Genomic DNA, 24709 nt, shown 5'->3' with positions numbered 1-24709 from the left:
CTTACTACCGCTTACCATCCCCAAACTAACGGTCTTACCGAACGCCTGAACCGCACATTAACTGACATGCTAGCAATGTATGTTTCCTCCGATCATCACGACTGGGACACTGCTCCATCATTTGTCACGTTCACTTACAATTCCTCACGCCAAGACACAGCTGGCTACTCACCCTTCTATCTCCTATTCGGCCGTGAGCCGACTTTGCCTTTTCAGACTCTCCTTTCCACCACACTCAACTGGCCAACAGAGTACACTCAGGATGTCATAGCCACAGCGACCTAAGCAGGCCAGATTGCTCGCATTCGTCTTTCTGCTTCACGGACAGGCCAGAAGTGCCGTTAGATCAGTGCCATCACGATGTAGAAAACTAACCAGGTGCTCTTGTGATAGTTTGGTCTCCAACTCGGCATGCTGGTCTTTCGGAAAAACTCTGCTCGCAATACTGCGGCCCTTACTCTGTCCTCTGCCAAGTGACCCCTGTCACATATGAAGTGTCTTCCAATGGATGCTACCAAGCCTTCACTTCTCTCTGACATCATCCACGTCAGCCGCTTTAAACCGTATCTTTCTCGGTCCAATGAGCCACACCAATAAGGTGCTTTTTTCTGCCGGGGGTGATGGCACAGTCTGTAATGTGGGAAGAAGAGGACACTGATGGTGGCCTTGGAGACGACGAAGAATTGTTTAGATTTTTGGCGGTGCTACGAATGTTGGCTCCACCATTAAAAGCCATCTGTGAACAGACGTACGCTTCTTCCTTCGTGTAACAATACATTTTCGAGGACGCTTAAGCTTCCGCCTTTAGGAGTGAAACATGATAGCATTCAAACATTCCTGGCTGCTTCTCATGCTGGCAGGCCACTGCAGCTTATACATAACCACAATGTTTACCATGAAATGATGGCGGCGAAAACTATACATGAAGGTGAACTTTCTGGCAGAAATGCGGCCTCTTGCTTGGACCAAACTTTTGTTATTGTTTCACACTTTTGACATTTCAGTCTGAGAAGATGTAACATAAAAGGCACGGACTGTCGGTGTATTGTTTTATGGCATATTTCTATGGGCTGCCATTCTCAAACCTCTGATAAATAACTTTGTAAAGAACGTAAGACATGGTATCAAAAATTTTAGTGACAGAACTACAAATTGAATGCCGTACAGAATGTGTGGTTCGGGATGATTTTCCCGGCCACGGACGCCAGCGCCTACGCTGACACCAGATTTTCTGTGACATAGGACCATTAACGCTATTGCATTAATATGTGTGCTCTGAGAATACCAAGCATCTAAACATTATCTATCATACCCCTGCACCCTAAGAAAAACAAACAAACAAAAAGATCCATTATGTGTGAGAAAAACATGCCACAGCTCATGCATCAGCAACAAAGGCATGAAAAATGTCAAGTTGATACTACAGACTCTTTCTGTGGAATTCCAGTTCGCTGATTCATAAGGTTATTGATGAGTGACTAAAACACGTGGGGCCACTTTTTTTATGTAGAAGGCCTCAACTATTTTCTGAGTTGATCTGTATCGGTGTTTGAATGCACTAAGGTGCGCGACAGGAGTGCTTTGCATCTCCATTCATGGGAGTGAAGAGTAGGGTGCGAACAAGGCACCCCCTTGAGAGAGCTGTGGTGCTCCCTAAGCCTCAGCGACAGTGCTTGCCCTGTCAATTTTTCTTGCATTGTCTTCTGCCTCGAGCTTTTAAGGCAATCATACTATTGAATACTCCTGCATGTAGGCAGGTGGAAAAGTTCCCAATGGCAAGTTCACTGCTACAGCAGTGGCCTGAATGTGCTGCAACTCAGGGCAGAGACTCTCCTGTCAGTTTGTCTTCATTACTGAAGGTACCATCATCCTCAAAGCTAAGACGAACCCATGGATGTAGGTATACCTTCAATAATAGAACCACAGTTCGCCGACACTTCTTTTCTGGTCACAAAACTCCCGCATAAGGCTACAAGGGCATTTCGTACAGTGCCTGCAGTGCATGCACCGAGGTGATGCACGAGTAGAAGGGCACCGAAGCAGACGCTGCACGGATGCCACAGGTGTTCTGTGCGTACGCCGATTATTGCAAAAGGGTTGGCTGCCATTATGGGCATGTGAAGATTGTCGGCACAAAGTGTAAATCGCCGCCCTCTTTTTGTAAAGTGCTAAAAAAATTTAATGCGAACAATTTGTAAACAACCACAACACTTTATGCCATTTTCAGGTTCACCTGCCCATTTGTAACAGAGGCCTTATTCAGAATCAAAAAGTACACTTAGGGCTACGTCATTGTTGCAAACTCGCTACAAAGCGATTGAATAACATACTTTTATGTAACTATGCATCGAACGCCTGTGTTGCTCTTTTTATCTGCTTGCATTTCAGTTTTCGCACTGTACATCTGTCTTCATGTCATGATTCATGATAGCAGCAATGCCTAACATTTGTTGTGTACCTGCGTGTCAGTCCAGTTGCAAGGGCACTTATCTTGCTAGGTAATCTAATAACTACCTAAGCTAACTATACTAATTAAAAGACTAACCTTAGTATTAACTAAACTAGTTCCCTAACTAATAACAAACTAAGATAACCAACTAAGCTAATACTGAACCTAACTAAAATAATAAAAACTCAACCATACAGTGGAATCTCAATGAACGGAAATAGCTTAAGCAGAACTGCTTCTTAAATGGAACACCATCTTCATGAATGGTTGGTTTTATATTCATGTAATTGCATTCAGCTTTGTCTCTCAGTAAATGAAATCCTGATAAAACAAATCAATTCCCCTGCTGCCTTGAGGTTCCATTCAAAGAGTCCACTGTACTAACACTAACTGAAATAATTACCCAACTAAAAACTAGGCTAATTAATTTAATTATTAAGCTAAAGGGGGATGCAGGTCATAAAAAATTGAAAATTGTGAAAAAAAATAGATTTTCGGAAATCATTTGTTTCAGCATCTCCAATGCCTAATCTATGCTATATTAAATGATTTAGCTGAAAACACACTCTAAGTGCCTAAAAAAATTATTTTGTCACATAACATAGGTAAAGAAACTAAGCTAACTAAAATCATTAACTCATCAAGCTCGCTATAACTAACCTAACAAAATCTTTTTCTTTCTAGTGTTTTGTAATTAAGGATGCGGTATATGTGGAAAAATAGAACAAGGAGCTTGATGTATCCCAAAAGACCTTACCAGACAATAGCAAAGTAAACAGAGTGTGCACAGTTACAACAGAGCAGATAACCAAAACTAAAAGCACATGAATGCTGGAACTGCCAAAAATATGACAACAGAAAAAACAGAATCAGACAGCTTAGCATATAATGCAAGATCATTACTTGGCTCATTGTGCAACCCCGCTGTCATCAGAAAGCCGTGGCAGAAAAACAGCGCACAAGTTACGTCATCTTCATCTATCTAAAAAAAGTGGCCACGGTGAGAATTCGATCCACTGCCCCGCACCACTAATACTGCTCTGTAGCCGAGAGCGCTAACCACGCACCACCGTTGCATTGCCCCACTGTTGCAAAAGGCGACAGTGATGAATACCTTGTGGCACATATGGTTGGGCTCTGCATGGAATACATGTGATTGGGCTCTACATGGCGGGCAATTCACTAGATGGCAGAGCAAGTAAGACTTAGCGGGTGGGGAGTGAGCACGGTGAAATGCAGCTACTCGCTCTGCCTCTTGGGTCGTAGGGGGCGCTGAGACGCAGCCCCCAGAGCCACTGGACGATGATGACGAATAAAATGCGATGCACTTCAGGTGCCCGTCGGACGATGACCCAGAGTATGAGACGGAATTCGCCTACGAGTCCGATGAATAACTAGTGTCGACACAATGGTGCCGCTCAGAAAAGTACTGTCATCGCTTAGCAAAGTACTGTCATCGTGCTCAAAAGTGGCATCATCGAGAAAGAACACTCAACGCAATGTGCATGAAATATTAGTGAGAGGTGCAAAAATGAAACTCAGCTGAGAGATCGCAATATGGCCAGTTTGCTGTCTTGCATTGTTACAACCTCATAAGCAGCGAAATTACAGCCAGAAACATAACACAGGAGCCCTAAACTCGGCAACATTTCAGCCCAACACTAAACTCAGCGACAGAGCTCTGTGACACACCCAGCGACAAGTAATGCTGTCACACTTACATATCATAAGAATTGCTAGGTGCCCTCATAGTTTCGTTCTCCACAAGATAGAATGTAACAATGTAAAAAGAACTTAACAGCAGTTTGAACGCTGAGCAATTACACAGAACAGCAGAAGTAGTTCAATATATTGCACAGCTTGACAAAACTCAGAAAGGAACTTCACAGAAAAGTAAAATGAAATTGACTACCGAGCACACATGCACAGTGTAAAACAAGAAGACCGGAATGCATCACAAATGACTGAAGCATGAACATAGTTGTTTTCAACTGCAGTTATGACATCTGCAAATAATATAGGGGAGGTTATGCGAGTAAATGGTGTTGATAAAGTGAAGGGGAAAATTGTCATCCACCCGGCTGTAGCATGAAGCTACAAAGGAAGCCCACACAACCCTCTGGGAAACCCGTGAAGGCTTCCTTTGTAGTTTCGTGCTACAGCCAGGTGGATCAAATTTTTCCTTTCCATGAAGCTTTTTCCACTTTGCAGGATTCCCCAGAACAGATTTGCCATATTCAGTGTTTGTAAAACGTTCAGAAGTATGTAATTACCCATCTCTCAGGATGTCTTTATGTGCACCTACTCTAAGGTGTTTTAGACAGGCTGCATGAGTCAATGAAATCTTGATCTGTGTGAGCTAGGATTGTGAATCCATAATCAGAGCAGAAATTCACCCAAGAACAAGAACAACTGGAACACAGACAGAGTGCTGACACTTCTCAGAAAAGTGTGCTCAGTCAGGCGCAAGAAACAGTTTGTGGGCGGTGTGAGAAGTATTGTATATGTAAATCCTTTCGACGTGCGGTAGCAGGTATGTTGGCCAAACCGAGCACTGCATCAGTGAGTGCCTCCGAGAGATAATATGTACAGTAATGTGTATGCATGTACAATACATACAATATTGTAGGTGTAATTCTATGTTTCGCAACTGTGCCGTTTTAGGAGAAACTGCTGACCAAACAACTCTGGAGACCTTGGAAGGAGAACAGATTGCACGCCTATGTGACAGTTGTGTATGGTGGGGATGCAGTTGTCAGATAAAGGCTGGCATTTCTGCCACGGTCTTGCGAGGAATGGGGCTTGTGCTCTTGGTCCTAGTCGTGTTCTATGGCAAGCATTACAATTTTATGTTATTTTTCGGTTGCTTTCTGTCTGTTGTCCAAATAAGACAACCTATATTTGTATATTGTTACGTTTTTGTGATGGTGTACTCTCAAAAGTGTGACTTCAAAACGTTAACTCATTATTGGGCGAACCTGTGCCAAGCAAAACAAGCACAACGATAGCAGTTAGCACAGTCAGTGATCGGCGAAATTTGACCTGCAGATCACGCGCCTCAGCTATTTCACATGGCTCTCTCAACTTGCTAGCGTAATGACTGGTGCTCGCACTCCTTACAGCAAGTAGAACATAATTCATGTCACGTAAACAATTTCATAACACAAAGTTCAGCAAAAACATAAACAGATAGAATCAACAATAACGTTTGAGTAAGATGCAAGTCATGCAGGTGCATCTTGCGCAGAGCGATAACCTTAAGTTAGCGGGTGAAATGGTCGCCAGAAAAAGCGGGTCGCCAGAAAAAGGATATGTACGCATGTCAATACTGTGCATGTGTCATTACCAGTAGCAAGACAGCACTCTGTCCAAGCTCTAGCCATTTTTGTTTTGGTCTGAATTTTTGTGCTCATAGCAACTGTTTGTGCATGTAACTATACACTTGCCTGCCTTCATAAAGGGAACAGCTGATTCAACTGCCTTTAAAAGGGCCCTATCAAACTTACGTACCGTACATTACTTTCTCGTGTGTAGATTTCTCGACGGCATCATGTAATTATTCCGTATAATGCTTCATATATGCTGTATAATGCTTTGTATAAATATTCCGCATGGTGCTTGGCTTCCTCTGTTATTATTTTTCATGTTCACTTTTACTATGTATGCCTCTCCACTCTATAAGGTATCTTACCCTGACAGTATTCGAAATAAATAAATAAATGTGTTACAAAGATTTTCAACAGCTCTGTAATTGCTTCTTGTAGCAGTAAACCTACCTGTGTAGTTGCCCGACCATGGAACAGCCCCCAACCCAACACGAGCAGCCGAGTCACAGCACCTCGGGCATTAACACAGTATTCAACGTTGGCTGTGCACATCTTGTGCCGATGGCCTTCTCTCCTGTCGTTGCCAACAGCCAGCTCAATTTCTATGCCACACCAGCCTGCAGGCACAGCCACATGTCCGTCCAGCAAGGCTGCATAGCACTTGCGCGCTGTCCTCAGTGGAGGTCCAAATGCTGCCTGCACAGAGAAAGCCTCATTTATAGGAGTAAAGTAAAAACAGGTTAATTCGGGTTTCACGGCACCGAAAAATAATCTCCGGATTTACTGAATCTCGAATTATCTAGGGTATCACAAGAACAATAATAAAATGCATATTACGTCAACACGCATTTATTTACTGAATGAATCGGCAAATCCCATTTCTATTTCGCACAAAAGCAGTGCCGATGCTGCAGTTCTCATCACATGACTGATTAGTGCTCGCAGCAGCGAAGGCCTTGCGACTTCTTTTACAAAACGATGTGGCGCGCATCTTCATCTCAGACGCCTTTGACTACCGAGTGCACATTCTGATTATATTTCGGCAGGGCTGCCAGGTCACCGTCCATCGTGATGCAGACGGTGCTTTTCAACCTCAACAGCTTCGCACTGAGTAAAAACGGTACTGTTTGCCGCAACCGTTGCGAACGAAATTGCGGTCGCTGTCAGTCGACACGACCATGCACGGCGACTATGCAGTGCTGAAGGCGCGCGGTCGACGTACGCACCGAGTCAAAACTAAACTACTGTTTGCCGCAACCGCTGCAGACGAAACCACGGTTGCTATCTACGTGACCATGGGTGGCAGCTATGCAGTGCTGAAGGCGCGCAGCCGACGTGCACACCGAGTCAAAACGAAACTACAGTTTGCCGCAACCGCTTCAGACAAAACCGCGGTTGCTATTGACGTGATCATGGATGGCGATTATGCAGTGTTCAAGGCATGCGGCTGACGTGCACACCGAGTCAAAACGAAACTGTTTCCTGCAACCGCTGCGGATGAAACCGCGGTTGCTATCGACAAGATCATGGGTGGCGACTATGCAGTGCTGAAGGCATGCAGCCGACATGCCCGCCAAGTGACACCGTGGATTCATTATTATAGGTGCTTAAAGAAATTATATAAATGTGCGAGGTACATCAACCCCCCCCCCCGCCCATTATTTTTCTTCTTATTTCAAGCTGTCCTTACGAGTGCTAACAAGCACGTTTTCTGTGATGCTCCTGCCTCTGCTAAGCATTTATACACACCCAATTTTACTATGCTGGTCTGAGAGAATGATATGTTGTAAAACAATGTGCCACACATTGTATGCATATATTCTTCTGCTATTCTATTAACGTTTGCCAACACAGCGCCAAAAGGAGCTTTCTAACTTTTTTTGTGATGCACATTGTTAGCACTAAATGTTGCGCTTTCGCAAATGACGTGCCTTTCCTATCTTGTTTAATTATTTAGTGCTATTTCGTGCTGCTAAACCTTCTTGCCTTGTATTTGTGGGGTTTCATATGTGCTCTTGGAACAAAGAAACGACAACACAGTAGTGCAAACAATCACAAGGGCATTTATTGCACTTTCATACACTATTGCCTGCCAGCCGAATTGATATATCCACAGAACATGCCAATGGGCAGGTGACAAATCTAGAATGTCCGACTCACCGCGAATGGATATCGACTGAATATGTTTGCCCTTTACTGGACATCAATGCCTCGTCGTGCGCATGTACGGTCATGCAAACGGTGGTACTTTCGAGCGACCTGTTCATCCATTCTGGTGTAAGCCTCATGAGACGGTCTCGCAGAAGCATGGATCGGCGCACAAGCCGCTTGCCGCTGCCGAGCCAAAGAGGACCAAGAGCCTACTCCCTGTCGCGCAAGAATAACCCCGCCGTCAGGTGGCATTAGCAGTGCGACACTCGCACCACCTCTCGTAATACGCTGCAACCAGACCGACTGCCGGCGGCACTAAGCTACGCGGAAAATTGGAATTGCAGGAGACACAAGAGCCATGCGTGGAAAACATAAGGGAAGGTCGAGCATCACCACATATTCAATATATTGTTTTTGTGATATGTTCTTGTTCATGTCTGCATTCACTCATGCTTAAGGCCTCTCACCAGAGACTCTTGAAATAAAGAAAAAAACAAATACTGATTCATTTTTTTCCTGAGCTCTCACTGATGTTTCAGCATTTGAGATAGATGAGCTGGGAGCCATAGCGTGGATAGGGCTTCCCTGGTGTTGCCAAAACTTTTGTTCTGAGCCCACTTCTCCACAGCCGATGCAACAGCTGTGCCCCCTCATGCCATATACAAGGGGTTAACCAAGGGGCCAGCATTTTATTAGCCATATCATGATAAGTCGACAAACACTGACACCGAGGACAACATAGGGGAAATTACTTGCACCTAATAAGTGAGATAAAGAAACGACATATGAACAGAAATGAAAGCGAATGAAAAAACAATTTGCTGCAGGTGGGGAACGATCCCACAACCTTTGCGTTTCGCGTGCGATGCTCTACCAACTCAGCTACCGCGGCGCCATTTACACATACAATTTCTTGGGTATTTATGTTTCCTAGTAGAACCCTGGGCCACAGCCACCCCTCAGAGACCTTGGCGGTGGACATGGAACATCCTTTCTGCCACAGGTGTCATGAGAACGTGATCTTTTTGGGTGAAGGCAATCAATTAGTAAACCCACACATGCTGCCTGAAGGCATCAATGTTGCTGGATTCGAGACCCTCATTATGTAATATACGAGAAGGAAGGGGGTTAACCCAGGGGCCCCATTTTTATTAGTCATATCATAACAAGCCAATAAACACTGACACCAGGGACAACATTCGCGAACTTACTTGTGCTTAATAAATGAAATAAAGAAACAATAAATCAGTGAAAATGAAAGTGGATGAAAAAACTTGTCGCAGGTGGGGAACAATCTACAACCTTCGCATTTTGCGTTCAGTGCACTACCAATTGAGCTACCGCGGCGCCGTTTCCTCATCCACTTTCTTGGATATTTATGTTTCCTAGTAGAACCCTGGGCCAGAGCCACCCCTCACAGACCTTGGTGGTGGACATGGAACATCCTTTCTGCCACAGGCGTCACACGAACATGATCTTTTTGGGTGAAGGCAACCAGTCAATAAACCCACACATGCTACCTGAAGGCATCAGTGTTGCTGGATTCGAGACCCTCGTTATGTAATAAACGAGTAGGGGTTAACCAAGGGGCCCGATTTTTATTAGTCATATCATAAGCCACTGGAAACGGGCGACATACCCGATTATTGGCGCCTGGCGCGTGTAGTTCCCATTAACAAAAAGGGCAGCCATCTTCTGCCTTCTAACTATCTCCCTGTTTCAATGACCAGTCAATGCTGTAAGATGTTAGAGCAAGTGATTGCTAAACACATACAAGACTTCCTCTCCAAACATAAGGTGTTGTCGGTTCATCAGCATGGGTTTAGAAAAGGTATGTCTATAGTTACACAGCTGGTATCGACATTGCGTAATTTGTTTAGTGTTCTGGACATGACTGGCCAAATAGATGTATTGTTTATGGGCTTTTGCAAGGCATTCGACAAGGTACCGCATGTTAAATTATAATGTAAGTTAGAAAGCACTCGGCTTCCACTCTGTGTTAGGTGGATTTCCACGTACTTTGACGATAGGCAACAGTTTGTGCAAGTGCAGAATTTTTCTTCCAGTGCGCTCCCAGTTACCTCGGGGGTTCCAAAAGGGAGTGTGTTGGTGTCATTGTTGTTTTTAAATTATATAAATGATGTAACGGAGGTAGTACCAAAGGATGCCTCATTCAGATTATTTCCTGGCGATTGTGTGGTTTTTAAAACAATCTCGAATGCAAATGACCATGCCTCTTCACAAGCAACTGTTCTAGCAAATCACAACTGGTGCGAGAACTGGGGCCTAGAACTGAATAGGGAAAGAACTGTTCTTCTACGTGTAACAAGGAAAAAATGTTCGAGTACCTTCACTTACCACATTAACGGCAGCACTATAAAGGAGGTTGATGAATATAAGTACCTAGGGGTAACTCTTACCAGTAATCTTTCATGGGGTGTGTACATTTCAGATATCTGTGTCAGCTTTTTAAAAGTGTTTTGTTCAGAGGAAACTTAGAAATGCTGCTATAAGTGTTCGGCTTCTACCTTATAACACATGTGCTAAGTCAAAGTTAGAGTACGCGTCCGCGCTGGGCGACCCATATGTTAAAATATAATAAATCTTGAGGGTTTTCAAAGAAAGGCTGTACGGTTTATATTTGGAAAATATAGAAGGATGAATTCTCCATCGTCATTGAAGAAACATAATAAGATTACAACATTGGAGATAAGTAGAAAAATAAACCGACTTTTGTTACTTTACAATTTTCTGTCCGGAAAAATCATCCTATCTCAACCAAGTTGTGCTCCACCTGCTGCTACTAGGAAAACAAGGCACACAGCGGAACATTTACTAAGGCCTATCTTTACGAAAACTAATTTCTACAAACACAGCTTTTTTTCCTAGAACAGTGAAAGAGAGGAATGAGTTGCCGCCAAGTGTTATCAAGGCCAAAGACTTTTCAGGAGAACTCTAACGTTTCTTGTGTGAGCTATAGATACTTGTAAATGTATAAATGTACGCATTTTCAAACTGCTCGTTTTAGTTCTGTCTGTATTGGGTTTTTGTTTTGTTTTGTTGAAAATTGCTGCTTTATCATGTTAGCATTGTTACACTGGCCCCTTTTGCTTGTTTTCAAGATTATTGCTATTATTTATTATCATTCCGAAAATGCCCCTCCTGCTAGGGCCAAAGAATTGGCCTGCACTATGGTTAAATAAATAAATAAAATAAACACTGACACTGAGGACAACATAGGGAAGATTGCTTGTGCTTGATAAATGAAATAAAGAAACGATGAATGAATGGAAATGAAAGTGTATGAAAAAAATTGCCGCAGGTGGGGAACAATCCCACAATCTTCTCATTTTGCGTGCGATGCTCTACCAATTGAGCTACCGCGGCACCGTTTCCCCATCCATTTTCTTGGGTGTTTATGTTTCCTAGTAGAATCCTGGGAGTATTAGCCAGCGCCACCAGTCACAGACCCTGGCAGTGGACGTGGCACGTCCTTTCGGCCGCAGGCGTCACGAGAACGTGATCTTCTTGGGTGAAGGCAACCGGTCAATAAACCCACACATGCTACCTGAAGGCATCAAAGTTGCCGGATTCGAGACCCTCGTGTAAGTGATGTTAAACTTGTTCATCTGTCCGCTTTTTCTAACTTCAGCACCTCCCAGATTTCCTTTTCTGACTGGCTTTTTGGTAGTAATGAATGCCTTGATTTTAAGTATGCTGAAGATATGTGGCACCTATGCATCTTAAACAGGAAACAAAGAGTTGGTAGTTTGCGCTTCAGTCGTTTATTAGTCCATCATTTTTGAGTGCATAATGCAAAGCATGAAACAATATGTAGGTGCACCAAGTAGCTTCATCCACTGGTTTGCTGAATGAGAAGAGGAAAAGTGAAGCCTTTCGCTCAGCAGATTGGGTGTATAGTGTGAAATTGATTTAGTGTGTGTCATTGTAGGGTATTATAGCGGCACCAGCAGGAAAACAGACAAAAAGAAGCATGAAAAGCTACACATAGTGCCCTTTTGTGCCTTTACGGGTAGCCTTAAGCGGCATTCACATGGAGGACCCGGGTCTTAAACAAAGAGGGGAGCATCTAGCTATGATCTATCATGCCGCTCCCCCGCTCCCATGGACTATGCAGGCGTGGTGTGGAAATTGAGGGCTCTCAATGTTAGCAGACAGTTTTAGCAGCCTATACTCTCCACGCTGACCGAATGCGTGGTGTTGCTGTAGTGAGTGAGAGATAATAAACAGCTGCTTCTTCAATGAGCTTCGACACGTCAGCAGCTGTTAGTGCCACTGAAAAACAACTACTGTGAAGCAAACAAAAATGCCAAAGAGCCATGATTCAGCCACGATTCCAGTGCCACTTCTATACTGCTGATGAGTGTGGTGTGATAGGTTGATGGTCCAGTAAGCAATATCACCGCTGTCATACCACGGAGAGGGGATGTTTTCTACTGGTGCAGCAAAATGTCTCCTCTCCTCTGACAATGCCCATGTCAGCTCCTTGGTCCCAGAAAAGCATGATGCCCACTTCCTACAGCAAAGAGAGGTGTTTCCCGTCCCTGTGAAACCACTGTGCTGTGAAGCCAACAATTCGACATTGGGACTTATCCTTGTTACTGTATGTAATGTGTATTTAGAAAGGGTGTAGCTCGGGAGTCGTCAGATACTGCTCCGTTGCAAGTGGAGCGCTCATAAGCTTCTCATCAAATTTAAGAGGCTCGTGATATGATAAGCAGTACTTGAAAAGCTGACTGCTTGATTCAAAGTACTTTGCATCATGCAGAATAAGCTCGCCCAATCTTTGACGTTACTGACTGGTTGATTGAGGGATCACGGTTTGTACAGCATGTCTGACTCAACATTCAAGCATTTTAACCATGCCAAAGGCTAAAATTCAAGGAGGGGCAGACCAACCTTATTTATTCACATACACTGAAACATACTGAAATTCCCTTCTTAGCTGCAATGTTTACAGCTAAGCAGCTGCTGAGTCGGACATGCACTTCAAGCTCCCAGGTCATTTTTTTTTAAGTTGAACTTCCCATTGTAATAACGTCAATTTCCTTCTGGCATGATGGTTAGTAGAGTCTGAAGCCTGTTTCACATGGTGCGAATTCGCTTAGACACAAAATGCAAGGAAATTCGCAGTTGTAGCAAATGGGCCGATTTGACCCTTCAATCATATGATTTTGCAATGTCCGGAGTGCTGAACTTCTCTGCGAAGATGCACACGTGGCAAGGACAGAAGCCAATCAAACACGGATCCTACACACGTCACTGGGACCTGCCTACTTAACTTTTGTTTTGATAAAGTAATGCAATCAAACAGAAGAAACTTCAACGAAAATAGTTTCTAAGTTGTTTTGCTTTGTTTTAGCTGAAGCGAACTGACACCAAGAATAATCCAATCCTTTGCTAGGTGCTCGCAAGTGCATGTGAAACGGCAATGCAAACGTTGCATTTGCAGAAATTGTGGGTGCGAGAAATGAAGTCTAAAACCACAGCATGTGAAATGGGCCTGACTTTAGCTAAACTGAGATACTCATTGCGCTAAACCCAAATGGTTTAAACTTACTTACTGCCAGGCATTTCTAGGGCTTAGGGCTTGAACATGGAACTGTGATGGCTGAGGCGTGAACCAACTTGCACAACAAAATTGCTAGCCTGATCCGATCTAGCCCCACGATAGAAACGCTAATTTAAACAAGCCTTTCGTCGGTGGCTGCAAAAACACAACACCACTGTTTGGTGGCAACACTCTCAAAAGAAAATATCTCAACTTGTCTCCTCTGAGACAGTGTCCATGGCACAGACCCTATGCGGAGTTTGCTACTTTGAATGTTCAAAAGTTGCCCCCAGGTGCAGTTTTAAAAAATTCGAGGAGCACACTTATTTTCACAGGATTCGCACACAATATTTGGATGAAAATTCAAGGACATTTCAAAGATTTCAAGGATGCAAAAAAGCAAAATTCAAGGAGTGTTAGCGTAATTTTATTTCCTCACATGACTTAGGAAAGGAGCCCTATATTCACATTAATTTGTGGGATGTCATGTCTGCCGAAGGACGAATCCCAACATAAAAACGTAACGATTCTTTATTCGACTAACGATGGCAGTGGACGGGCATACCAACGCTACGTTCGTCCCAGTAGCGGAAGGTAGAAAAAGTGGTCTTTCTCAGCCAGGCAGCCTGTTTTATAGCCACCATCGGTGACGCATACCTCGGGTGATGTGGCAGTGGCGCTATGTTTTATCGACCAAGCAGTCCAGCGTGCAGGTAAGTTATGCTGGGCCAGATGATCAGAAGATGGAGGGTGTGCAGAAATATGTGCGGAGTGTGTCGCCACAAATTTCTCTTTCAAGAGCTGTTATCTCCGCTTCTTTTTCTTTGGCTGTTCGACGGAAACTGTTGGCCTTGACAAGACAAGTCAGGTCATTTTTTGCTTAGGCGTCTTCCAAAAAGTGATCCGCTGACTCCTGCAAGCACTTAAGAGTTTTTTGGAGCTTTGTCTTTTTCTCTTCCATGCTCTGTAGCTCTAGCTCGAGTTCTTTTCTCTTCAAGGTTACCTGCTGTGCTGCAGCTTGCTTCTTCTGTTTGTCCAGGTGTAACGCATACCTATGCCTGGCTTGGCGCACTGATGACTTCAGTTCTTTCGATAGCGGAATGTTAAGCAGCATACCGTGGGTTTTTACGGCCTCGCAGATGACTCGTAGTGAGATATATGAGAGCTCTGCCATATTTTCGACCACGATCTGCTTGTTTACACTGAAACCTCTTTCTACTAAAGCCTGCCCATGGCTCAGCAAGAGAAGGACCTTCAGTACTTCCCATAACATCGAGAACGCCGGGTCATGCTTCAAAAGGCGCACGAAGAGAACATCAAGGCGTTCCTGGTCTCTTTCATAGTTTTACAGTTCATGCCGTTTTTCTTGGCAGAACTGAATGTACCGTGTACACACAATATCGCTCTCGTGCTCAGAGAGAAGCTTGCTGTCAATTAAACAGTTAAGAACAACTTTCAGCTTCTCAAGGCACATTTCTGTCTTTGACATCTCTCTGCTGTCGAAACATGACAACCCTCAAACCAGAGGGTACCTAATAGGACTTCTCTCCATGATTTTCAGGATCGTGTTCACAATGAACTTCCGACACTCACCCCTAAATTCAAAAACACACTTGGTACTCGCTTTTCCGCTCTTTAAGATCTTCTCAGCCACCCATCCAACGTCCTCCTCCTCAAGTGATGTGTAATTGGTGGTATCATGAACATCAATTCGCAGCAGTTTCGTGCACGATGCTTGTGGCTTCTGTCAATACCGAGCGCTTCACGAACCTTGCAAGGAGGCTCCTCAAGACAGTTTCAAGCTATTTCGCTAAAAAAAATGTCCTTGGAGAACCATTCTGAAAAACAGTCAAGAAAGACTACAAAACCATTGCAACATTTAGGGAAAAGCTAAGTTTCGCAAGTGCAAGCTGGTCGTTTAGAAAAGCACTGACGTTCTCATGCGCTCTACATTTCGGCAAGGGTAGCCTATGGTCAAAAATAACGTACAGCGCAAAGGACAAGGACAGCGATAGACGACATACACAGCACTGACTTCCAACAATATTGTATTGCGTTGCCACATCGTGTGTATGAATTACCAACTAGCCCAAGCAACCACCCTAGACCACCCTAGCCTATGGTCGCTCACTGCTTCGGTGTAGTGCCTCAAATGCTCCCACATAGCCAGGGCTCTCTCCAGTACTGGCACGTTCTCGACCCAACGGTGGGGTATGAAAGGAAAGGGAAACAGCTTGCTCCTTGTTTCTTCAACGAAATCTTCACGGCGGGCCGGTGCATCATGGAGGAGTGAGAATACGCTCGACAGAAAGGCGTCAACTGGCCAGCTCGTCGCATGCATTCCTGCTTTGTAAGCATTATGCACTGTGTGCAAGCCACATGAACCAATATCCAAGCACTGAACTTGAAAGTCATTCTTCATGTGCTGCTGCAACTTGTTGAAGACTCCAGTTGACATTAGGGCCGTCCATTGAGAGCTGCACAATCGAGCCCAGGGGAAAGGACGCGAGTGTTTCCGTCAACTTCTGCATAAGGTCGTCCGTTGTGCTGTGACCCATGAACGCCGAAGTCAGGTATCTGGTTGTCACCTCACAGTTGTTCCACAATCTCACGTGAACATCAAGTTGTTTTCTTTTCAGGTATTCATTCAAGGTTTTGTCAAAAAGCACAATGAAATTGTCAAACTTCTCCATCATTTGTTGTAACTGCGAAGTGAAAAATGGGCGCAGACCGTGGCACGCGACGTACGCGCATTTTTTCTCAGAGCAAGTGAAGCTTCTCGCGACCTCACTATCCGGAAACATCGTTTGGAATAGCTGGGAAATGCATCCACTGGAGCTGTAGGAGTAGTGTGACGACACAACTTTCATCGTCCACAAAATCTTGGCTTCGATCATGGAATCATGCTTTCTGCAGTCTTCGTCAAGTCTCGCAGCCCGAGAGGAAGTTGCTGTGGTTTCACACTTACAAGCAGCCGTGGATGTCAGATTTGCCGCTTGCACGAAACTTGTGACGGATGAGCAGCCCTCACTTGCTGCAGTTTTGGATCGGTGCTTCGTGCCTTTCTGGTGGCTCTTCAGGGCAGATTCTCCCAGTAACACTGAGCTTAGTGTCACACATTACTCCCTCCCTAACTGCGGCTTTTGGATTGGATTGGCGCTGCTCGCTACGTGCTTGCGCGCACTTTTCCGAGCGCAGATTGGTGTGCGCCTGGTTTCTGCACTAAGCTTTTCACCGGCTAGATTTGGCGTGGCTTGGTGCAGGCGCACAGACTTGGTGTGCGCCTGCTTTTTGCACTGGGCTTTCAACACATCGCTCGCTGCCCACACTTATATATAAAGACTAAGCGAGCGTCGCTTGGCACGGAAGTGCTGCGCCGCGGGCGTACCGTGTATGTAAGTGTGCAGCAATGCCGGGAAACATTCATACAAAAGCAAAGGGCTGCTAGGGTCGCCCCTCACATGGTTGTGGTGGGAGTCAATTAATGGCCACACGCGCTGCAAAGACTCATTTCTGCGTTTATTAGAAGCGATTGCTCGGCGCTACCCAGTGTGAAGGTACATGACAAAGTAATGAAAAATAAAACACAGTTTTCTGACCCTTTGCTTTTGTATGAATGTTTCCCAGCATCACTGCGCGCTTACATACACGGTACGCCCGCAGCGCAGCACTTCCGCGCTAAGCGACGCTCCTTCGCCTTTATATATAAGCGTGAGCAGCGAGCGAAGTGTTGAAAGCCCAGTGCAAAGACCAGGCGCACACCAAGTATGTGCGCCTGCGCCAAGCCGCGCCGAATCAAGCGGGAGAAAAGCCTAGTGCAGAAACCAGGCACACACCAATCTGCGCTCGAAAAAGCGATCATATAACAGCCTAGTACAGACACCAGGCGTGCACTAACCTGCACTCGGAAAAGTGCGCGCAAGCACCATAGCGAGCCGTGCCAATACAATCCAGAAGCCGCAGGAAGGGGGGGGAGTAATGTGTGACACTAAGCTCAGTGTTACCGATTCCCCTATTGTAGCAATCTCGACCATCTTCTGACATATTGCGCACCTTGCTCGATAAGGATCGCTTGGTTCCGGTCTCACCCAGTGACGATAGTCCGTATGTTGCAGCCACGCAGGCTGCAACTTGCACTTCCCGCCTGGCATCTTGTCAAAGCAAACACACAACGCAAACACGAACTTCACTGAAATGGCGTGCACGAGGCCGACAGATGGTCCAACTATAGTGCCTAAAAGAGCACTTACTAGTGCATTGAACGCGGGTGTCGCGGTAGCACCGAGTGATGCCTGCCGCCGCCGGCCGCTTCGTGCGCTGCACTATGAGACTGTGTCGGACCAAGCATGGGCAGACTTCAGGCGAGACACGACACGAGCCTCCCCATTTGCCCGGTGATTTGCCTCTTTTATGTTCTTGTCCCCAATCCACGATACATTCGGGGTCTGCAGACGCGCTGGGTAATGAGAGGAGCCGTTTCTTTCCATGTCTCTGTCTGGGAAATTGCGGTTTCGCGACCTGTTTAAAGTTTCTTTATACAGACGAGCGCACACATAGATGCAAAACACCCACTCACAAGAAGAAATGACTTCAACGAAAGCGGCAGCAAGGCGCGAACTGAACTACGCATTGCAATCAACGCATCGCAAACGGATGCGAGTCTAATTCCCCTCTGTTTAGCATGGTGCCGACAGGCATCGTCGTCTGGTGGCCCGCGGCGGCAGGCATCACTGCCTGTGCCACCGTCACGCGTTGCAGACACTCGGTGGATGGTACACTAGAGTATATTCTAGGCACTATACGCTAACTAACCGAGCGATATGCCTCGCATTGAATTGGATTCGATTTCCGATGCATATTAGTTGCCAGATGACGTAGGGGCTGCGGGATTTAAAACCGAAACTTCCTGATGTTGCCTTTTAGTCAACACAGCTTGTTTTCATGGGCATTCGTAAGCGAAAGGGCCTTTAAAATCAGCGTGACTTGCGGAGGTACGTCGTTAATTTTCTCTAGTGGAACAAATCCCACGGGATTTTCAAGGATTACAAGGAGCTCACGGGTATTCAAGTAGTTTCAAGGGCCCTTGAACTTATACTGTCAATATCAAGGATATTCAAGGATTTCAAGGGGCTGTACGAACCCTGTTTTCAAGGAATGTTAAGAGCCCTTGAATTTGTTTTTACAAATTCAAGGGTTTTTAAGGATATTGAGTAGGTGTACGAACGTTTGGTAAATGGTTAAATGTTTCAAAGCAACTCAAGAGGTCCATTTTATTCAGTGCTCCTCGTGAACTAGTTTCTTGCTCATTCAGTGCCACTTATGACTCGTGCGGAACTAGAATGACACCACTTTCCTGAGCACCACACTACTGTCTCTGACAAGTGCAGACTGTCCTGCACGAATTTGTCTTTCATGAAGCCTGCACTGTGCGAGATGAATGGCGACGTGCAGATGGCGCTATGATGAACTGGTCAAACAAACAGCACCTGTCGTGAACTAGTTCAGAAAGTACAGGCAAATCGAATGGACCACGAAGCTATGAAAGATGTCCAAGTCTGAATGTGTCCACCGGTCAAAACTGCTGGAAATAAACACTCCTTCTTTTGAATTTGCCACATTACAACTTTACTTTGCCGGCTGTTACCTCTCTGTTACCAGTGGGTCTTGCGGCGGCACAATGAGCACATGGTTCAAGCTTGTCTGCACTGTCTTTCAGATTGCCGCTTGCACCAAATCCAGGTGCCTTCAGGAATGTGCTACCTCTGCGCATGATCCCTTTGGCCCATCCTTCAAAACGTTACTCGAAACCGCCAGATCGGATGATGTGATACAACCATGGCATCATCGTTGGATTGAAGCCCTAGATCTGCATAACTTGACCTTTGGCGAGCCCTTCTGCGCATGGAGTACTTCCACAGCATCACCTGGTCATTTCTACAGTGCTATAAAGCCGAGGACAGACGCTATGCTCTTCAGTGGGTCTTGCGGCGACACGATGTGCACATGGTTGAAACTTGTCTGCACTGTCTTTCAGACTGCCCCTTGCACCGAATCCAGATGTCTTCAGAAATGTGCTACCTCTGCGCATGATCCCTTTGGCACATCCTTCAAACGTTACTTGGAACCGCCAGATCGGATGATGTGATACAACCATCGCATCATCGTTGGATTGAAGCACCAGATCTGCGTGGCTTGACCTTTAGTGAGCACTTTGGCGCATGGAGTACTTCCACAGTGTCACCTGGTCGTTTCTACAGTGCTATAAAGCCGAGGACGGACACTATGCTCTGCAGTGGGTCTTGCAGCAGCACGATAAGCACATGGTTAAAACTTGTCTGCACTGTTTTTCAGGTAGGCCCGAAGTACAATTTTCCCCGTTATAGAAGTGACGATCGATGTGTAGTACTGCGACCTGGCCCACTGATGAGAGCATTATCTGTTTTTTCTTTCCGTAGAATGTTGTTATGTTATCTGGTGACGTCGAGACCAATCCTGGTCCGGATATGTTACAAGAAATGCTATCGCAATTGCTCGCAGAGCAGGAAAAAATTCGTTCCGAAATATCTTCTTGGACAGCCAAATTTGCTTCCATTGAAGAAAGGCTAAATAGGCTTGAGACGACAGTACTACCAGTCACGGGAAGTCATTCCGCGCGTTCAGGAACTTGAAAAAACCGTTGTCGCTCATCTTACAAACCTGGTATTGAAGCTGGACAGTCAAGTCAGTCTGGGGATCTTGAAAACAGGTCACGCAGACATAACCTTGTTGTCTGCAGACTACCTGAACCCCATTCTGAGCCCTCCAGGCAACTACTTGATGCATTCACAAACCTAATATCTGATAAACTTGATGTTCAGTGTGCAGATATTGAACCTTGGCACAGGCTTGGGGCACGTAGAGGTGATAAACCACGTCCTGCTGTCTTCAAATTTTTGGACTACAGGTCAAAGCTTGCAATATTAAAGAATGCCCGAAAGCTTAAAGGTACAGAACTATATGTAACAATAATAATAATATATTTTTATTCACTTCAATTCATACAACGTGTTCCAGCCTGCATAAGCATTGCCGCTTGTGTGCTGAGCTGGGCAGCCAGGTTAAGCACATGAAACAACAGTGAGTAAATCAGAGTTGAAAAGAAGAGAAAATAAAATCAACCAAATACTCAGCAACTGCTTGCGCGACATAAAAACAAACAAACAAACAAACAAGAACCAACAGAACAAATGATTGCAAATCCACCGTGCACACTTTCGTACACGAAATGAAAACATTAAGAACATGGCAAACAGTAAATTACCTCATTCTATATTATCGTTCAACCAAGGTCGAAGGAACTTCTTAAGATCTTTTAATCCGGTAATGCTCGGGAGGGTTCGTATTTTATGGAAGCAATAAGGAACATAGTAGGTGCGGGCTATTTTGCCATAAGTGGTGAAGATGCGACATACTTTTGACATATGACATACTTTTCTGATTGACGGAGAGGCCATACTTTAATGTTGCAAACTTTAAAGGAGCTGTGAAAGAAATGCTTGTACAATATGTCAAAGATAAATTGCTTGTGTACAGGTAGCATGTCAAAATATTCCATACTGTCTCTGGCTGACTTCTCATGATAGTTGGTTCCATAGGAAAGATTGGTTGCAATTCTGTGCACTATGCGGATTCATCATCATCATCATCAGCCTGGTTACGCCCACTGCAGGGCAAAGGCCTCTCCCATACTTCTCCAACTACCCCGGTCATGTACTAATTGTGGCCATGTTGTCCCTGCAAACTTCTTAATCTCATCCGCCCACCTAACTTTCTGCCGCCCTCTGCTACGCTTCCCTTCCCTTGGAATTTATTCCGTAACTCTTAATGACCATCGGTTATCTTCCCTTCTCATTATGTGTCCTGCCCATGCCCCATTTCTTTTTCTTGATTTCAACTAAGATGTCATTAACTCGCGTTTGTTCCCTCACCCAATCTACTCTTTTCTTATCCCTTAACGTTACACCCATCCTTCTTCTTTCCATAGCTCCTTGCGTCGTCTTCAATTTAAGTAGAACCCTTTTCGTAAGCCTCCAGGTTTCTGCCCCGTAGGTGAGTATTGTTAAGACACAGCTATTATACACTTTTCTCTTGAGGGATAATGGCAACCTGCTGTTCATGATCTGAGAATGCCTGCCAAACGCACCCTAGCCCATTCTTACTCTTCTGATCATTTCAGTCTCATGATCCGGATCCGCAGTCACTACCTGTCCTAAGTAGTTGTACAGTGAAACCTCATTAAACCGTAGTTGGCTGGAGCTCGGAAAAAGTACGTACAAAGCAGTAGTACTGCTTAACCAAAATAGCATGAGATCGCCCACTTAACTGTCAAAACGGAGAGTGCGACGCAAGGGGAAAAAAGGCATGCAGTATTTATTCACTTTGTATGACAAAAGCGTTATTTTTGTTTGATGTTGCCACGGTCTAGCAGCGACGACAGCGGCCTCAAACTTACTGAAGCTGCGAGGCAGCTTTTCAGCCAGCCCTTACTCGGCAAACACTCACATGGCAGATTCCTCGTTGGCGTTGCATGTTCTCCATGCACGCGAGCGGTAGTGCTGCAGAAGTCGCGGGGCGCCTTCTTCATTGCGGAATGCTGTTCTCGTCGCGACAGTTGCAGTCATGAGGCTGACATAACGCGCAGCTTCTGCCACTGGCGGGCCTGAATCGCCCATGCTGTTGCTTTCCGTGTCATCCTCATTACTGTCACTAGTCGACACTTCGGCAACAACAGAGGCAACGATGGCGAAAAGTTGAACCTTGTAGCCGACATCTCTTCGCGGTCGCAGCAGCGCTGCCAAGCAACTTCTTCGCATTCCAAATGCCACACACCATAGTCAACAGTAGATCCCTGTCGCGTTCCAGCGCCGACTTCTTCGTGCCATGTTCAATAGCACAAACAATGTCTAATTTTTCTTTTATGCTCAGCACCTGGCGTATTTTTTATCCGAGCTTCGGCATGAAGCGAGTCTGCACGACACCACAACGCTTTGGCACGCCGCCGAAATGATGTTGATGTGGCTTCACACACAAACGCACAGGGCACTTGGAGGCCGTTCTGATCTCTGAAGCTCGTTGTCCTGCCGGTCCGCCTGATGGAGACGACGCAACGTAGTGTTTGCGCAATGACTAGTGGAAACACTACGTGTTAACCGATACATACGCATTAAGCTGGTGCAGTTTATGCGGATACAAAAAACATTATGTTCAATGGCCACTGACTCGGGGATTTGACTTTACTACTTTTAAAACGAAACTCCCGTTTAAGCGGGTACGGTTTAACGAGGTTTTACTGTATTCCCTTACCACTTCCAGTGCCTCACTACCTATCGTAAACTGCTGTTCTCTTCCGAGACTGTTAAACATTACTTTAGTTTTCTGCAGATTAATTTTAAGACCCACCTTTTGGCTTTGCCTCTCCAGGTCAGTGAGCATGCATTGCAGTTGGTCCCCTGAGTTACTAAGCAAGGCAATATCATCAGCGAATCGCAAGTTACTAAGGTATTCTCCATTAACTATTATCCCTAATTCTTCCCAATCCAGGTCTCTGAATACCTCCTGTAAACACGCTGTGAATAGCATTGGAGAGATCGTATCTCCCTGCCTGACGCCTTTCTTTATTGGCATTTTGATGCTTTCTTTATGGAGCACTAAGGTGGCTGTGGAGCCACTATAGATATCTTTCAGTATTTTTACATACGGCTCATCTACACCCTGATTCCGCAATGCCTCCGTGACTGCTGAGGTTTCGACTAAATCAAACGCTTTCTCGTAATCAATGAAAGCTATATATAAGGGTTGGTTATATTCCGCACATTTATCTATCACCTGTTTGATTGTGTGAATATGGTCTATTGTTGAGTTGCCTTTACGAAATCCTGCCTGGTCCTTTGGTTCACCGATGTCATCAATGTCAAGGAGGCACAAAAACCTTTGCAGGAACACTCCCACTTGTCGTTGCCAGGTTCCGGTTTGCCAGGTTTATTGCTCGTAATCATGAACCAACCAGCCCAAAGGCGTACTCTTCTCTGAACGGGTTCGAAAGTTACGCAAAGCTCTTTGGAGACATTCTCCAAATCAAAGGAAAAATGCCTCTACGGTTCGTCTGCAATATGATTCCTTGCTGATAGACAATGTACGCTATGTGCTGAATGAAGCAGGTGATTCAATGATTAAAACCAAAAAGCAAACCTCTGCAGTACATGAAACTGGACTGCATTTCGATGCTAATTTCTCACTGGTAAATGTTAATGCCCGCAGTCTTCTTAACAAAGTTCAAGACTTTCATCACTTCGTTGCATTTTATCATCCTTCTGTGATTTGCGTGACGGAAACGTGGCTTGGTGAACAAATCTTAGATTCTGAAATTTTACCACCAGGTTACAGCGTCCTCAGGAAAGATAGAAGTGGCCAGCGCGGTGGCGGTGTGGCACTCTTTGCGAACCAAGATATTGAGTTTGCAGTATTGCCTGACATTCCTAACTGCGAATCTGTATGGTGCAAAATCAGGCTTTGTGGTCTCACTTTGGCTGTCGGGGCTGTTTATCGACCCCCTGATGTGGATTTTAGTGTCTTTTATAATCTTACCAATTATATAACCAAACAAAAACTTAACTGTTGTAAAATGTTACTCACTGGTGATTTCAACACCCCTGGCATAGTTTGGCAATGCTATCTGCAAGTGGCCGTCACAAAGTCATTTGTGATTACTTGATTAACATGACTATTTCTTTCGATCTGACGCAAATTGTGAATTCGGCAATTCACCAAAGCTCAATGTTAGATCTTGTTTTCATAGATGAGCAACTTAGACAAAATGGTTGAGATTGTAATATTGTTGAAAGCCTGTCGAGCCATAAGGGGTCATTGTTTATTTGAATTTAGCAACTATGCCTAAGCTTCCTTCACATCAGACAGTATTGAACTTTGAGCGTGCCGATGACAACTCCCTAACTGAGTTACTCGCACGCTCTTTTGATTAGTTTTTGAGCTGCGCGAACCATTCCTCTGTTAACATGTTAGTGAACCGTTTTCGCTCAATTGTCAATCAATGTATAACTGATTACATTCCAACCAAGTGTGTAAAGTGCAATGCCATTATGATGTGTGGCGTTTTATGGCGCAAGGGCCAGGTATGGCCAAAGAGGGCCATGACAAATGTAATGTTAACGGTGC

At 45.0% G+C, this 24709-nt stretch overlaps 1 protein-coding gene and 1 pseudogene across 4 annotated transcripts in view; both read right to left on the bottom strand.

Moving 5' to 3' along the window:
- LOC142587318 (RNA pseudouridylate synthase domain-containing protein 1-like) overlaps positions 1 to 24709 on the bottom strand; it is a 115707-nt gene that overhangs the window by 34238 nt on the left and 56760 nt on the right. For all 4 annotated transcript variants that reach the window (XM_075698216.1, XM_075698215.1, XM_075698217.1 and 1 more), the window contains one exon: positions 6226 to 6471. In XM_075698216.1, coding sequence (XP_075554331.1) covers positions 6226 to 6471 — 246 coding nt within the window. The remainder of the gene's footprint in view (positions 1 to 6225; positions 6472 to 24709) is intronic.
- LOC142588000 (uncharacterized) lies at positions 14146 to 19268 on the bottom strand (annotated as a pseudogene).

Source organism: Dermacentor variabilis, chromosome 7 (assembly GCF_050947875.1).
Source record: "Dermacentor variabilis isolate Ectoservices chromosome 7, ASM5094787v1, whole genome shotgun sequence".
NCBI classification, from domain to species: Eukaryota; Metazoa; Arthropoda; class Arachnida; order Ixodida; family Ixodidae; genus Dermacentor; species Dermacentor variabilis.
The sequence above is the reverse complement of the archived record's forward strand: the minus strand, read 5'-3'. Positions and strand labels throughout refer to the sequence as shown.